This window comes from Ictalurus furcatus, chromosome 18 (genome assembly GCF_023375685.1).
Source record: "Ictalurus furcatus strain D&B chromosome 18, Billie_1.0, whole genome shotgun sequence".
NCBI lineage: Eukaryota > Metazoa > Chordata > Actinopteri > Siluriformes > Ictaluridae > Ictalurus > Ictalurus furcatus.
The window spans coordinates 22,725,021-22,741,234 of NC_071272.1; the positions used below are offsets into that span (position 1 = coordinate 22,725,021).

A 16,214-nucleotide genomic window follows, 5' to 3' on the forward strand; every position below is an offset into this window, starting at 1 on the left:
TTTTTTTTTTTTTTCTCTTCTGCGAGGCAGGGCAGATTCCTGATCGCCACACGCACACGCCTCCCTCCAGAATTACATCCTTCACACGTTTTCACGTGACGCACATATGCGCATAGAGCAAATGAGTCCAATGTGGTAGGAAATCATAATGTGTCCCAGAAGCCGTGCGTCAAACTTCTTTATGCTAAAGAACAACATTTATACACAGATTTATAAAAATGCAAAGGATGTTTATGCAGCCTATACTTAACTGCTGTCACTTAAAAAAAAAAATATATATATATATATATATATAGTATTAATAATGTATTTATATACGTGCCTTAAAGATCTGCACCTGGCCAAAATAGTCCTCTAGAGGAAGTTGTATATTTTCAGCTGTTTGAGAGGAACTCTTTCCTGCCTGACATTTGTTGTTTTGTTTTGTCTTAACGCCCGTGTTAAACGGTGTTTAGGGGTGAGGTGTGTCTGCGTCCCTCCCCCTTTCAAGTCAGATGTCTTTCTAATTATGTCTTGCTAACAGCTTCGCTACTTGGCCACAAACACTGCATGATCTTGATTATTTTAATTTATTTTCTTAAACGGTCACGCTCCAGGAGATTGTTAGGAGATTCGGTCTAGAGGCTGGCTCCTCGACGGTCAACTCTAAGCGACCATTTTCCTAAAGTTTGGGTTGGATCTTGTCACCGTTTCCCCCCATGCCCGCACGACCTCGAGCGCTTCATTTGTTCAGGGCTGCGCGCGAGATCGTATCGCGCCGTCGGCATTCGCAAACGTTTATTCGTCGCCACGTCGAAGAAAACGGGCGTTAGAAAGGAAAGGAAACGTTACGGTTTGTTGCGACTGGATGGAGTGGAGGCGCCAGACCACGTCATATGCTGTGGGAACACCGGGGTGATGACTGGGGCGGCTGGGAAATCGTAGCGAGCCGTGAAGGGCCCCGGATTCCGGACTCGTACCCTTCCTCCTCCGCCTGTGCCTGAAATCCAAGCCAAATCAATTACGCTCCCAAATTATGGCACAATAAATAACCTCCCAGAGAACCGTGGAGTTAAAAGTGCCTGCTAACGACAAAGATACCTATGCCACCACGATCCCTGCCGACGTCCGCTCATCTCACACTGCCCTTACCGCCTCAGTCGCTTATTTTTCCCCTCGCAGGGTGGATGATTCCTCTTCCTGATCCCCTGCTCTCTGGTTTCAGCGTGTTCTATTGTCCGTGACCTTGGGCCTAGCCTTAGGATATGTGATCCAGTGTGTAGCAGGCACCCCGCTTCGACTATGGCAGACCTGGACTGGGAAATATTTATCTCCTGGCTCTCAAATCATCGTGGACTGGGAGGGAAATGCGGACATTCCGTAACCCTCTGCTTTTTCATTTACAGATCGTGTTTCCCAAAGGAGTTACAAATCTGTGGATAGCACAAGCTTCCAATATATCTTGTTTTGTTTTTTGTTTTTTTTTCTCCCTCAGAAAATGATGTTCTCTCAATTCTATTGTGAATAAGATCCCACCCCCCCAGCCCGGCATAGTAGGACGTTCCGGATTATTGGGAATATTACATTAAAAGCCTGTTTAGATTGAAAGCACGTGCTATACGGTCGAGTATTATTCTCAGCTTTCCAGCTGCAAAAGCTCGACATAAAAGCGTCAGCGCTCTCGGTTCACACACCTGTGGGTCAAAATAAAAATACTGCTGTTTTACTGGGGGTGTTTACTTTTCACACTTCCTGGGTCCACATGCTCCAGGCATTATCTGCAAAGGAACTGTCTATTGAGAAGTGTTCAAATACTTCCTGCGATCAGCAGATAGGCGAGAAAGAGAAAACACACACAGATAAGGAAGGCATTGTGCTCTCGTCCGGCGTGGGGCTCGTACGAAGCGGTTGAACATTAACTGCACCGTTCGCATGAGTTGACTTTCTTTGCATGTATTCGTATACGTCTGTACAGAAGTAATACCATTTGCGGTTTGTTATGGGCCTTATTTTCCTGGAGTGATGTTGAGTGTCGGTTTTTAGGGCTGTGTGCTAACCCGTGATGTCTATCGTCATTTGGTAACGAAGCAGATAATTTTTCAAGCCGGTTTTCCACGTATATTTCTATTCAGTCGTGATATCGCTCGTGATTATGGTGTAACCCTAACCCCCCTAACTTGCACCACGTCGGAAGTAAACACTCTGAACTGAATTTCCCAATGTTCTCCGAGGCCCAGGCAGGAGCAATGTCCTCTTTCGACTTACCACTGGCAAGAATCCTACGCAATCTGAGCTGCGATGCGTGTTATCAGCTGTGTACACAAGAGCTGCACATTACATTTCTTCCTGCTTTCGGGGCTTTGCGGTGAAACGGGATCGTGATTGATAGCACGATGCCGTAATCTTAATTGGAACGGAAACGGGAAAAGCGAGCAGCTGATGTAATGTGATGTGATGTCGTAATCGGCCCTGGCGAGTCGAGTCCAGATAAACACGCTGGATCCTTGAGATAACCTCGGCCGCTGATATAGTACCCACTCGGACAGGATATGAACAACACAAACAGAGAAACGTGGAGGATATTAGGAACCGCTGCGAGCCGAGAGTCGGCCCTTACGGAATTCGTGACTGATCGACGTCGGTACCGGAGTTTCGCTGAGCTCTGCAAGTTATTACCCGAGCCCAAGTGAAAACAATTTCCAGCACGTGAAGCGTAGATGGCTGAAACGATTTCCTAACCACAGACTTCCTTATAAGTGTATACAAGATTGATTTTAGTCAGGTGTGCTGTATCATTTCCCCTACCAACTTCACACGCTATTAACCTTATGCTAATGACCGTATGAGCTCTTGTCTTGGAGGGACATTTCTGAAGCGGTGCGTGAACAAACTGCAATAATATAATAATAAAAACAGCTTGGTGGTCATGCTTCAACCTGGAAGCTCACTACCGACTAGCAGAACAACAAGGAGACAATAAACACTCGATGATAATCACTTATCGGTCATATAACCGCTTGAAAACTGCTTACTTGGTAGATAATATTTCTATAGGGATTGACCGATCAGATTTGACGTCTGTAGAATCATTCATTCTCCAAGCTTGAGGCTTGAGTCTTGCATGAAGGACCGATCATTCCGTCGACTGAACACGCACGTCCATGAACAGCCCACTCTGGCCTGACTTAAACAAGCCCATAAAAGGATTTACTGTATGTTCTTATTGGTCTACTGTTGGTCAGTGATGCTCTGCTGTGTTTTGACCCCTAATTACATGTCTCTATAGGTTTATATTAAGCTTTACATTTTCTCTAGACTCGCCAAAACCTCCATAATCCCTGGTGCGATCCCGAGCATGGAATTTCTGCGTGCGCGTGTGTGTGTGTGTGTGAGGTTTCCTCTGGGTTCTCTAGTGTTTGTTTTTTTTTATTTATTTTTTTTAAAAGCATGTTATGGCTTCAGGCTCTGTTTTATTCTCGTACACTTTTCTGTTCTTTTCTTTTCTCTAAAGTGTTTAATACAATTATTTTAACCCACACGTAGTGGCATTGAAACGGACGCTAGGAATCCGTCCCTGGATAATCTATTATTTATTATATTTTTACATTTAGAAAGCTGTGTTTACATACGCTAGGTTTGTAAGATAGCTGTGTCTGGTTTTGAATGTAAATAAGAGATCACTCAACATTAAGTGGTGCTGATAAGTGTGTGCTCGAGTGATAACACCCAAGGTACACGCACGTCAGATGTGTATAAAAGTATACTAATGTTATAAATCCTTAATAATAGTCTGAATAAAACTTGGCGTGAAAGCTAAGCAATACTACTACTACTATCGTGTGACGTAGACTCTTAAGCACTTAGCTGCATGTTGTAGCACATAATCCACATAAATAAATAAAAAAATTAACGATTAACATGGGCAAGTACTTTAAATTATCCTTTATTTAATATAAAACAACACAATAAACAAATAAATTAGATATTTCTAAAATAATTCTCTCAAGGGAAAATGCATAAGAACATTGTTGATTGCTATAAATTTTTTATACGGAGTACATAAATGGAATGTCATGCAGTTCGTTCTTTTCCTTCTGATTTCTTCATCCTAAAGAATTCGGGGGGTTTTTTTGTTTGTTTTTTTTTTAAGGCCACGTGACAGGACGATGTGAGGTGGTTGTTTGTTTTTTTTTTTTTCAGTTCAAGCTGCACTATTAGGTACGTTTGAGCCCCAATCACAGCTCGTATGAAGTAATGAGATTTTTCACTCCTGCATATAAAAGAGTAAGGACTGGCTGGTGGACTCGTCTCATTCTAATGCGCGCATGGAGGGCCGAATGTTCCCGGAGGGATTCGGAGGAGCATCTCTGGCTGGGCATTAAAAGCGACGAGTAAATTAACTTGAGAAAGCTGCCTTATCAGCTTGCGGGTGAGGCCTCGCATTCCCTGAAGAACACCGCAGAGTTTGCTCAGAAAGGGCGCCATTAGCATTTGTATATTAAAAAGATAGTGGAGGAGAAAGATGGGCAGCTGGATGCATTACCATAATAAGGGGCCACCTCATTTGCACGCAGGCTCAGACAGCCCCCCAATCACCCTGTCCTACGGTCACACCCATTACAGCTGCATGGGCCTATTGTCCGACTTGGCCTGCGCTTGGACCCTGCAAACAAACCGTGCTAGGTAAAAAGGCTACAGCCAAACAATGGAGGATTCTCCCATTTTAAATCAATCAACCTCAAGGGTGGTTTTCACATTCAATCCAGTCCTTTTCTCTCCGTACAGTATAGATACGGTGGAACAGGGCCGGCTTTTGTTACGGGAGCAAGCTCTTCGAGCCGTGCTTGCAAACGGTCTACGTATAAACTCGACTGAACCATACCGATCTGCCTTGCCCGTATGATGAGCCGTGAAGATGTCAAATTACGACGTCAAAAAACACGACGTGATTCTTCCGTTCGGAATTCTTCACCCAACACCTTAACTTCATATGCTTTAGAATAATTTATAAAAAAGGTAATTGTCTTATTCAATGATATGTACATAAAATATTTTAAGATATTCACAGGAAATCAAAATTTCAGGCACGTTGCTGCCACTGCAACCATTTTTTTTTTTTTTTTTTTTTAACCGATGCGAGATCCTGAGATTTTAAGACAAATCTTTAAATAGAAAACAAAAATGTAGAATAATCTTTATATAGAGAGAATTTTATATTTAACAATGCTATCAACTTTTATATCAAAATAAATGTTCTCTTTTTTTTTTCTTCTTCTTGTTTTTTTTTTTTTTTTTTTTTTTAAACAACAACAACAACAACAAAAAATCTGGTTGTTTCAGCACACTCCAGTTTCTATGCTGCTCAGATACTTGGGACTTTATACGTAATAAGCAGCATTCATTCGTTACAAAGGAAACCGAGACTGTGAGTAGCTTCTGTACCGGGCCGTCCAGATACTGTATTAGACACCTGATTATTTGAGGCAGCCATTTTTGTCACCAGGTTTTCTAGTGCCAAGCATTACGATAACGTTCTTTGCGCAGAGCGATCGAAGGCCAAAGTCCGCGCCTCACGTGACCGCGTCGTACCGCCGACCGTGCGAGTGTTTTTTAAATGCAAACTTTTGATATCCATAAACTGGAGTCCTCTGCCAGACGAGCCCTTATCGTAGCGTCGTCTTCATGTCTAGCCGAGAACGCACGTCGTGATAACCGAGCAGGCATGGATCGGTGGACAAGGCATCGTGGGTAAACACTGAATCGTTGTCTGAAGAGCAAGAGCTGGAGGTGTCCTCACAAGACGGGGAGTACTGTTCGAAAGGAGTCGACAGGTCGAGGTACTGCAAGAGTAAATAAGAATCGTTTAGTACTTTGATTGACTTTTGTCAATTTGTAGGAGACGGGACGCGTCAAGGGATTTACCTCGTCCGAAATCGACAGCAGCACTCGATCCAGCTCTTCCACTAGCTGTTTGAAGGTTGGCCTCTGTGTAGGAACTGCATGCCAGCATTCTCTCATCTTCATGTAGCTGGTAAAAAAAAAAAAAAAAAATTAGAATAATTAACCACTTCATTTTCACATTACATGCTCGTCAAAAAACTAGCCTCTCTAGAAAAGCGTGATAATGGTACTTACAGTTCATGCGTGCAGTTGGAGGGTTTGTCCATCCGATGGCCTTCTTTCAACAGCTTGAAAAGCTCCTCTACTGGGATTCCAGGGTACGGAGAACCTCCCAACGTGAAAATCTCCCACATCAGGACTCCAAAAGACCAACTGTGGAGGGGAAAACGAAAATAAGTCAGGTTTGCTCTGTTCCGGTGGAACACGTTTGCATCAGACAAATCAAACTAGAGTGCCTTCCTCAAGCCTTTATAGTGTTCTGAGTCATTTGAACAAACTGGGATTCCCAGCACCGGTGCTTCATGGCCAACTGATTGCTCGGCGTAGCTGCAAAGATCAGACTTACACATCGCTCTGGTGTGTGTAGACTCTGTCAAACAAGGCCTCTGGTGCCATCCATTTCACTGGCAGACGTCCCTAAAATCAGACACAAGACGACAGTGAGCATGGCTACTACTTTCAGCACAGCAGAGCCGAAAGTTTTCCTTTTGATCCGCACAAAAAACGTCCACCCTTTCCCTAATCCTCCCCCAACCATCCAATTATCTCCCATTAAACTGCCTGCCAATCAGCAGGGACACACCAAACATCTGTCTTTAAAAGCATTAGTACCACAGCAGACATGTCAGATATTTACATGAACAAGGGTCAGAATTTCAAGAATTAGCTTTGCGAAACAACCAAGCGAACTTCATTAGCACAAGCACTTCATAGTTGCTTACGTTCGTGGTTTTCTTGTAGTAGTCAATCTGATGCACCCCTCTCGCCAAACCAAAATCTGCGATCTTCATGACGTTATCTTCGGTGACGAGAACGTTCCTTGCTGCGAGATCTCGGTGAATGCACTGTTGAGGAACAGAAAGGACACGGCTCAGTGATCACTCTAAAACACGCAAAAACTAGACAAAATGTTCGATATATATATATGTGTGTGTGTGTGTGTGTGTGTGTGTGTGTGTGTGTGTGTGTATATTTCAAAATGGATGGCTGTCTAAATCAACATGCAAAGAACGCTTTCAGTATATGCTCCAAAAACAAGCCTGGCTTTAAATAGATGTGGGCTTTGTAGAAAAACACCACCGGCCTGTTTGCGCAACTGAACGCATATTATTACGTGTATTTTGGTTTTCATTTTAAATAGAAGCGGCATTTGGGGACCGAAGAAAAAAAAAAAAAGGGGGACGAAAAAGCCCCTGGTTTGCGGCCCTTAATGGAAGGGTTTCAGACAGCTGCATTCTTAGCAGGCCACAAAGACCTAGTAATATGATCTTCTGCACAGGCGGATCTGCGCGCCTGCATGCTAACAGATTTATGGCAGTGCTAAAAAGGACAAAGCCCACAGAGACAGGACAGACGCAGTGGTAAACACAGCACACCACCACTCCGGTGAGGAATGCCTGGCATCGTGTGTCAGACAAAGGGAAGTGTTGATAAGACACAGGGGTAGGGGTTAGGGGTTACGAGGTAGGTTGGGTCGGGTGGGTTTTAAAAGGAAAACAACTCACCCTTTTAGAAGCCAGGTACTCCATGCCTCGTGCCACTTGGTAGGCACAAGAGAGCAGGTCCTTGAACGTTAGCTGCTCTTCTGGAACCTTGGTCACGTCGAAGGTGTAGTCCATTCCGGGAGGACGACGCGCTCGTAAGTACTCGCGCAAGCTTCCTTTAGAAGCATACTCGACCAGCACATAGAGCGGACCTAAGAAAACAAAATCCAAGAAGTTTAGTGTGAATCAATGAAGCAGAATTGGCCATATTGCATGTTTAGGTTGTGACCGTCATGAAACATTAAGGAGCCATGAGATGAGATGCTTCTTAGTCGAACTGACCTTCCTGAGTGCAAACACCTAGAAGATTTATGATGTTCTTGTGCTTGTCCATGCCCTTCATGAGCTCCATTTCAGAGATAAGGTCGGCCAAGTCTTTGTCCGTTGCATCATCTGGAAATCGATCGACCAATGTTTAAGTCGCCTCATATCATCACGAATATTATATACACGAGCAGCCGTTTTAGGAATACCTACCTTTCAGCATTTTGACTGCCACGGTGGTTACTTGATCCGGATTATCCTTGTTTATCCCATAAGCCTCTGCTCTTACCACCTGACCAAAGCAACCCTCTCCAAGAGGTTTCCCTAAAGTCAAGCTAGGTAATAATACACCACTGTCAGAACATCATCAACGTTAAATGGCAGGATGATCAAAATGGATCGTGTCACTTGGCACGTACCTCTCTCTTGTGAACTCCCAATCGGGATCGTAGGGAAGCTCAAACTCCATGACTCCAGCCAACATCGGAGAGCAGCTGGAGGAAAGACGCGCCACTCTCATTAGAGAAGCACTGGACTTCCCAGAGGAGTTGGACTCGACGGAGTACTGTGTTTCCAAGATACGCAGAATTAGTGTAAATATATTCAGAATGAAGATGCATCACAGAGATGTCATAATGATCTAACACAAGTTACTATCTGACCTGTCTGCGGAGAGGAAATTTGGAAAGTTTCTGGACAGGGAGGGCATCAAAGTGCTCCCGGCTGGGATGGGTCTGCATTCGGCACAAGACCACAATCACGATGGCCATCACCAGTGCTAGGAAGCCTGAGGCGTAAATGATGATGTCGGTGTACTTGGTCTCCATAAGGTCCATCTCTTTGGTCACTTCTACCTCTGTTAATGAATAGATATGCAGTGTTAATGTCCATAAGAATGATGACACATATTGTTAAAAATACTGTAAAGATGTTAGGTTAACCTACCAGATAGGACAGTGAGCCATGCAGACTGGTGTGAGAAGCCAATAGAGTTTCCAGCCAAACATGTATACTCTCCAGCATCCTCCATTGTGACATTCGTCAGATATAGGACCTCTACCTCAGACATGTTCAAGCTGCCAGTCTGTAAAGCAAAACCAAAATATGTGAACACGGCAGTCATGTCATACTCTCATGTTAATTTGGTACCACTAATTGACAAATGTTGCCAGCCAAAAGGTTGCTATTATTAATTGGGTTTTTTTTTCAGTTAAGTAGGGTATTTCAATACCTTGACAACCTTTACGTAGGGTATGCCGTCAGGCCCATACCGGCTGCCGTTAATCTCGATGTGCTTCAGCCACTGAATATGTGGCTGCGCGTCACTGTAGACTTTGCAGTGGAACTGGGCGTCCCCTCCGACCACTGCTGTGGTATTGGTTGGTAGACCAGCTTGTAAAATGGGTCTGTGAGGAGAGCGTTCTGAAATGGAGACATTGGAAAATTTCAGCCATTCAGAAATTTCCCAGACCTCCCTTGCCCCATCATTTGTTTCTTACAATTCAACATGTTATTTGCAAATGCAGATAAGATCAGATCAGATAAGATCCAAAACAGGGAAAGAGCTGACTCCAAAAGCTGGAGGCATGCACTCATTGGTTCCATTAGGGAATCCTGGAGCCAAGCCTGTGACTGGGATGCTTTGAAGTTATTGAGTGCCCCCCCCCCCTTACTCCTTTTCTCCCTCTTTCCCTTGACCGAGACAGCAGTTGACCTGACGCCAAACTGACACAGGTCAGGTAGGAACCTCGTTTGGATGCCCGGGCAACTGCTCATCCAGGAACATACAACACAAGCTAATGCTAGCCCTCCTGTTGTGCCGATAGTTGTTGCTCTTTTTCTGTGTGGCCCTACATGAACCCTGTGGTGGACACACTTGCCCTGTGGCTATATCTGAGGTGCGATTGGTGCCTGTCTCACTGTGAGACGCTGCTGAGCTGCCAGCACTGCGGCTCCCCGATTTAATTCTTATTACCCCTGACAGACGCAGAGAGAAGGCCAGCTTCAGCCACTCTGCATGGAGCCAGACCACTGTCTACTGTAAGCAGAGCGCCGTCTTACCCAACACATCGAGGAGGTAGCTATGAGTGATGGAGCCGTATTTGTTCTCCACCACACAAGTGTAGTTCCCACGGTCCGAGGGCACCACGCTCTCCATGACCAAGCTCCAGTGCTGATGCCGCAACTGTTGGCAAGAATTACACAAATATATGAACCTCATTGTTTGTTCCAGTCGAATTATTCCATCTGTAACTAGCTGTATTGTTCATGTAACCATCTCACCTTGATTCCTCCAATCCTGTGCTCGCCCCTGAATTCTCTGCCATTCTTCAGCCAGCGGATTGTAGGCAGTGGGCTTCCTGTAGCCGGACAGCGGAATTTAACTGTGTTTCCAGCGGGGACAGCGTAAAGCTTTTTCTCCATTCTCTGAACATGGGTCCAGTATGGGCCTGACGAACAAGTAGAATCATGGAACCCAATTTTAACCAGTTTTCTTGACACATATGTCGGTGGCATTTAATTTTTGCGCTTCAGTAAATACAACACACACCTCTGGAGAAGTAGACTTGGTCGTTTTCTGTCTCTGTAACGGAGTCTTCTTGACCGCCATCCTCATCGTCGTCACCGGATCCCATCGCATCTGCAAGGTTAAGAGTAAACGAATGTAACGAACCCTTAATATTATTAGCAAGCATTTAAAACGCGGAATGTTGTCACTTTATATGTCTGAACATGCCTGCAACTGTGATGGTGAAGTTGCGCAGAGCCTCTTTGGAGCCACGGATCATACAGACATAGACCCCCGAGTCTTCGTATGTCGCATCGGTAATCTCCATGACTCCTGCTCTTATCTGGATACGAGCGCTATGTTGCACTCGCATATCTCCTTTGAACCAGTGGATAGCTCCAGGGCGGTTTGTGTCACAGCGCAGTTTGAGCACATCACCCGGTTCTAGCAGGAGGTGTTCCGATGTCTCCTCACTCAGCTCCTCAGAGACTTCTAAAAAAAAAAAATGAAAAAGACAAAAATGAACATTTATCCTTTATCCAACTTACAGCTCGGCTCTTATGTTACAACTCTGGATGTAATATTCCTCAAGACACACTCAGGTAGTTCCACATTTCCATTGAGCCTTGATTGGGAGACCATTGAGCTGCAGAAGAACTACCAAAATCTCCAACTGATGAAAATGAAGGGCTGCCCTTTATGTATTTCTGATTTGTAATAATCACGACAGTTTAAACAGCGAAAAAGATCTAGGATCTCTCATACCTGTCGGATTCTCAGCCACGGTCAATCCGTCCGTAGATTTAGCAGGAAGGATTTCTAGAAAGGAACGGGGTAAAGCTTTATTTCTCAACCTATCAACCGAATGTGGTATCTTTCCACTGATTCCACAAAAAAAAAAAAAAGAATAAAAGGGCTCACCCGTTAAGACTTCCACCCACGCTGAATTACTAGTCCATCCAGCAGAGTTTTTCACCATGCATATATACTCTCCTGCATCTTCCAAGGTGACGTTTACTAAAGGAAGGACGTTGACTTTGGAGACGTTGTCTAGAAGAGGCTGGAGGGGAAACGCATCTTCAATTACACCCACTCTCTAACAGGGGGGAAAAAAAAAATAGGTGCGCTTTAAATCACTTCCTTACAGTGAGGGGCTTAAGAAGCGGTGATCCGTCAGGCCCCGGGCGATCCTTGTCCTTCTTGAACCACTGGAGACGTGTCGAGGCTGGCCGATGGACTTTACATACCAACTTCGCCTGGCCTCCGAATAGCGCGGTGGTGTTCTCGGGAAAACCTGTCTGAAGAGTCGGCCGGTGTACTCTGGAATCTGGGAGAATGCACAATAAGAAGCTGTTTTAAACATGCTGATGTTTCTACGCAACAATCGCAGTGTGATTAATTAAAAACAGAACTGCCTCCTGTATTTACTTAGCAAGCCCATTACTGCCTGAATCCCTAAAAGATTTGGTGTGTTTATTTTTTTTGGTGGGAGGGAGGGAGGGAGGGAGTGAGGGAGGTCGTAAATTACATCTGAAGGGACAAAAGTAAGAACCAACCCATGGTTCTCAGTGGAAGTTTGACTTCACAGCAGTGTTCCTGGCGGCCCAGCGGGGAGTGTGATAAGCATTTGTGCAAAGAATCCCTAAACCAGCAATGTCACCTCCAGTGCTGAGGCACAGCATTCTCCCACCAACACACTAATGAACTTCACTGAATGAAACCGGGGCCTGGCCTGAATCTGACCTCAAGAGAGGGTGTAAATGTTCAGGGGGGAAATAAAAGGCTGGCTAAACAAAACACACACACATACACAGCCTAAAAATAGGCTGAATGGGTGATCCTGATGGAGAAAATGATGGTGTATAGCTCACATGAGGGCTTTGTTCTTTACTGAATACATCGAGGAATGGAGACAAAATCCATATGGAAAATAATCTCTAACTTATGAAATCAGCTTCTACATCATGGTAAGATTTGATTGGAGTGGGATATTCGAGCAATCCCAAGATCAGAATTTAATTTAGGCAAATTAAATAAGAACTGGACCTTTCTTGGGTGCCTCTGTCCATTAAAGTATTATAGTTGTCAAATGACTTTAATTTCTTTTGTCAGGCGTTGTCGGGCTGCACCACAGGGACTCTCAACCTTCCCCGCTTCTTCTCCGCTGGACCCGTGGTTCATAAAAGGACGCTTTTAACAAACGCTTCGCCTCTGTTCTTGGCAGGGCCTACACCTGCCCTCTTCATTCTCTCACTAATAACCGTGTGGTCCTCAGTAAACCACCCTGACCCTGATCATCATACTAACGCCTTGGTCAAATCTCTTTCCAGTACTGCTGCCTAAAATGCTAAGTTATTCCTCGATTGATATTTACACACCACTACTGCTGCCACTTAGTACAGGAAAGCTCTGCAAGCCAACGCTGCTGAATCTTAAGTCTCATAGATTACCTGAGACCACAAGGACCAGTCGGAGCTAATAGAATACCTTTCTGTCAGGTACACAGGCAGGACAGCCGTGTATTTGTAAAAGAGCTCCCCCAGACCTCCCTACAATCCTCTTTCACTGGCACCAGGCCAGACAGATTTACACTTCCGAGCCTCGGGGCTTTGGCAGGATCAAGTAGCTGTGTTTACGGCTAAAAAAAAAAAAAAAAAAATACCGGGATTCTTTTCCTCTCCGAATGATTTCATCCCACGTCACTTAAAATAGAGCTTTCTATAAATCCCAAATCAAATGAAACACTTAATTCATTCCAGAACTTTCCCATTAAACGATCTCGTCAACAAAAACCACTTGGACTTACAAACATCCTGGACATAAATCATCACATAAATGAATATACTCGAGTTTCGTCCTGTCTTCTAGTTACCTTTGGAGCGGACTTCATGTGTCGTGATGCTCCTCGATAAAGCAAATTCGGCCAGGCACACGGTAATGAAGAACTTACAAATGCTCCACATTTTGACAAGGAAACGTATGTCTTGAGATCAGCTCAAACGCTGAGTCCAGGCATTGGCAACCTCTGGGTGTCTCTCTGTTGTGGAGAAACCTGAAACACAAACAGGATTCAGATTGTGTGAGACTGACCGACTGCCTGCAAGACATTCAACCTGGTGTAGCTTCTAACATTTAAGACATGAACAACACTCCTTCACCTCTAAAGCACATTTGTGTATGAATGGCAAGCAGTCCAGTCACACTAGACACATTGTCTACCCGATCACTGCTGGACATTGTGCACCGTTTTCCATAAACATGAATAATTAGAAGCACAAATGCAGGGCAGTCATAGGTGGAAAAAGGTGCATAATGGGCCATTTGTACAATAAATAGGGTACATTTCTGGAACTACCAGGTAAGCAGAACAAGCTGTGAGATAGCTGTATACACTTGACAATTCTCATGCACAATTTATCTGCATTATTTAGATGCTTTGGACTCTAAGTCGAATTTTTTTTTGTTTGTTGTGTAAACAATGTTAAACTATTTATTATTATTATTATTATTATTATTGTCGGGTGGTTTCCAAACATAGAACAGGTACTCTGTTGATCAGTTCCGACTTTCAAACACTCAAGTCTGTTCAGAATTAAGCCTCCAGTCACTAGATTGGACGCTGTCCTCTGTAATTACGCAATTTGTAATTACCCCTGGCAGAAAAGTCTCTCGAATCTGGCAACCCTGCCCGAAAGCAAGCAGCCTTGGAGAAGTGGCCATGCGTCCCTCTGTACCCGGCTGAGATTTTCACACCAGAGTGTGAGTCAGTTTAAGATAAATAAACCTATTTACAAGTGTAAAAAAAACCCCAAACCCACTTGGTAGTCTAAATGAAACTTTGGATAGAGCGCACGCAGACTCTCTGAGTGGCGAGTGAGGGATGATTTAAAAATAAATCAATCAATCAAACACAGGACTAGTGACATCTCCAACCGAGCTCCATTTGAGACAAACCCTGGCCCTCTTTTTTTGTTTTTGTTTTGTTTTGCTCACATCGCTTTCATTTCGAGTGTGTCACCACGCGCTGCGTGCGGATTTTACGCAAAGTAACCGGATACCTGTTTTGTTTACGCGCAATATAAAGAGCATAATAACATACAATCAGAGATCCAGCAGCAATGTATGAGCAGTAATCAAATTCCTGAAATAAATCCAGCTGCCTGAGGTCACTCAAAGTTCTTCCAGCTTGTCAGCTCTTCCACTTACCTTTTCTTTTCTTTTCCTTTCCCCCCCCCAGTGCCCTTTGGCCGGTCCTTTTGAAAACAGTTCGTTAAGACACCAGTCGCGTCTAGATCCTTACGACTGCTTGTATGCCTTCATGGATTTGTAGTTGTGCTATCAAGTACTTTCTTAGTAGAAATCCTCTCATACTACGAACTCGGAGCCTTTTTTTTTATTATTTTTTTTAGAAATCCATAACAAATAGAACCATGGTTCTCCGTGCGCTGAGCTCCTGCGTGAAAGGCGCTTCCTCGCTCAGTAGGCTTATAATGCCCAAGGTCCAGCTGTCCTTGCTTCTCCTGCTTTTTCTTTTCTCTTCCTCCAAAATCCTACAAGAAAACGCACGACTTCGCTTCACACTTCACTAAAAGCTCCCACATGGAGTAAATAAGGGACAATCCGCGTCCTGTTCTGTTCAGGTCTTACAATGGGACAGCGACCATCGGTGGACTCATCGTTGACTCACGTCTGCTTTCCTTGTCTCTGGACGCGCGCTCTGATTTCTTCTTCCTTTATTTATTTAATTATTTATTTTGTATTGCGCACCGCAGAACAATCACGCAAAAAAAAAAAAGAAAGAAAGAAAGAAATGTTTAAAAAATCCCGTTCCGTGCGTTAAATTGCGGGTTAACGGTGCAGACACGGTGCGGCTGCGCTGGGAGGATAGAGGAGAGGAGACGAGCTCGGCGTTTCTCTAGCAGCCAGGGGGAACACTGTTCTTCTGAGTGCAAGGATCCCTACAATGGACTAAAAAACGAGGGAGGAGGAGGAGGAGGAGGAGGAGGACGGGGGAGGAGGAGGAGGAGTCCACCCCATACACCCCATCCACCCTCGGGTGGACTCGTCTTTAAGACTCTGGAGATCCACAGCAAGACAATATAGTTCAGGATACTCTCACTACTACACTACTAGCTTACTCCTCTCCAAAGTGTCAACAAGGATGGTTGTCAATTAGTGAGTCAGATATTTAAAACACACACACACACACACACACACACACACACACACACAGAATAGCAGCCAAGTCGAATTTCAACAGTGTGAACATATATGCAGAAAGTAATTGTCACACGTCACACTACTGAAATGAGCCTGAATAAACAGTTTACTCGACATTAGGAGTCTTCTATGGCGCATGATTAGCAGGGGGTATAAATAAGGCATAGAGTGCCATTGAAGCGCGCGCGCGCGCGCCCGTGCCCGTGTACTGTATTCAATAGCCGTGAATGGCCCCCTTCCCGTAATTACATCACTGCCGTATAGCGCGCGCGCGCAGCCCAATAATCCTTTTAGGTCGGGAGGCGTCACATTGGCCCCTAATTGATTTATTAGTGGAGTTTGAAACGTTCCCCAGTCTTTCTTGACACTCTGTCACTTTGTTAACTGTGTGAAAGCTATAGTTCAACACAGGCTGAATATACAAGTGCAAAAAAAAACAAAAAAAACCCCCCAAAAAACACAGGTGAATATTTCTGTACACTCTTTAAAAAAAGAGTATATATATGTAAGTGTAAATGTATATATATATATATATATATATATATATATATATATATATATATATATATATATATATA

The 16,214-nt window shown here is 44.2% G+C and overlaps 1 protein-coding gene across 2 annotated transcripts; it reads right to left on the minus strand.

Moving 5' to 3' along the window:
- Nucleotides 1-5,287: 5,287 nt before the first annotated feature.
- On the minus strand, nt 5,288-15,599 carry fgfr4 (fibroblast growth factor receptor 4). Of its 2 annotated transcripts, XM_053648728.1 has the most exons (21): nt 14,623-15,598; nt 13,289-13,468; nt 11,562-11,743; nt 11,338-11,476; nt 11,182-11,235; nt 10,645-10,908; nt 10,459-10,548; nt 10,191-10,357; nt 9,969-10,092; nt 9,139-9,329; nt 8,853-8,991; nt 8,570-8,763; nt 8,327-8,472; nt 8,121-8,242; nt 7,926-8,036; nt 7,605-7,795; nt 6,822-6,944; nt 6,446-6,516; nt 6,115-6,252; nt 5,902-6,007; nt 5,288-5,819 (listed from the first exon to the last, which is right to left on the minus strand). In XM_053648728.1, exons 2-21 carry the CDS (start codon nt 13,377-13,379, stop codon nt 5,643-5,645), a joined length of 2,820 nt encoding a protein of 939 aa, XP_053504703.1. In that variant the 5' UTR covers nt 13,380-13,468; nt 14,623-15,598; the 3' UTR covers nt 5,288-5,642. The 2 variants fall into 2 exon arrangements, with proteins under 2 accessions (XP_053504703.1, XP_053504702.1); XM_053648727.1 differs by having other exon boundaries at nt 11,182-11,476; nt 14,623-15,599.
- Nucleotides 15,600-16,214: the final 615 nt, after the last annotated feature.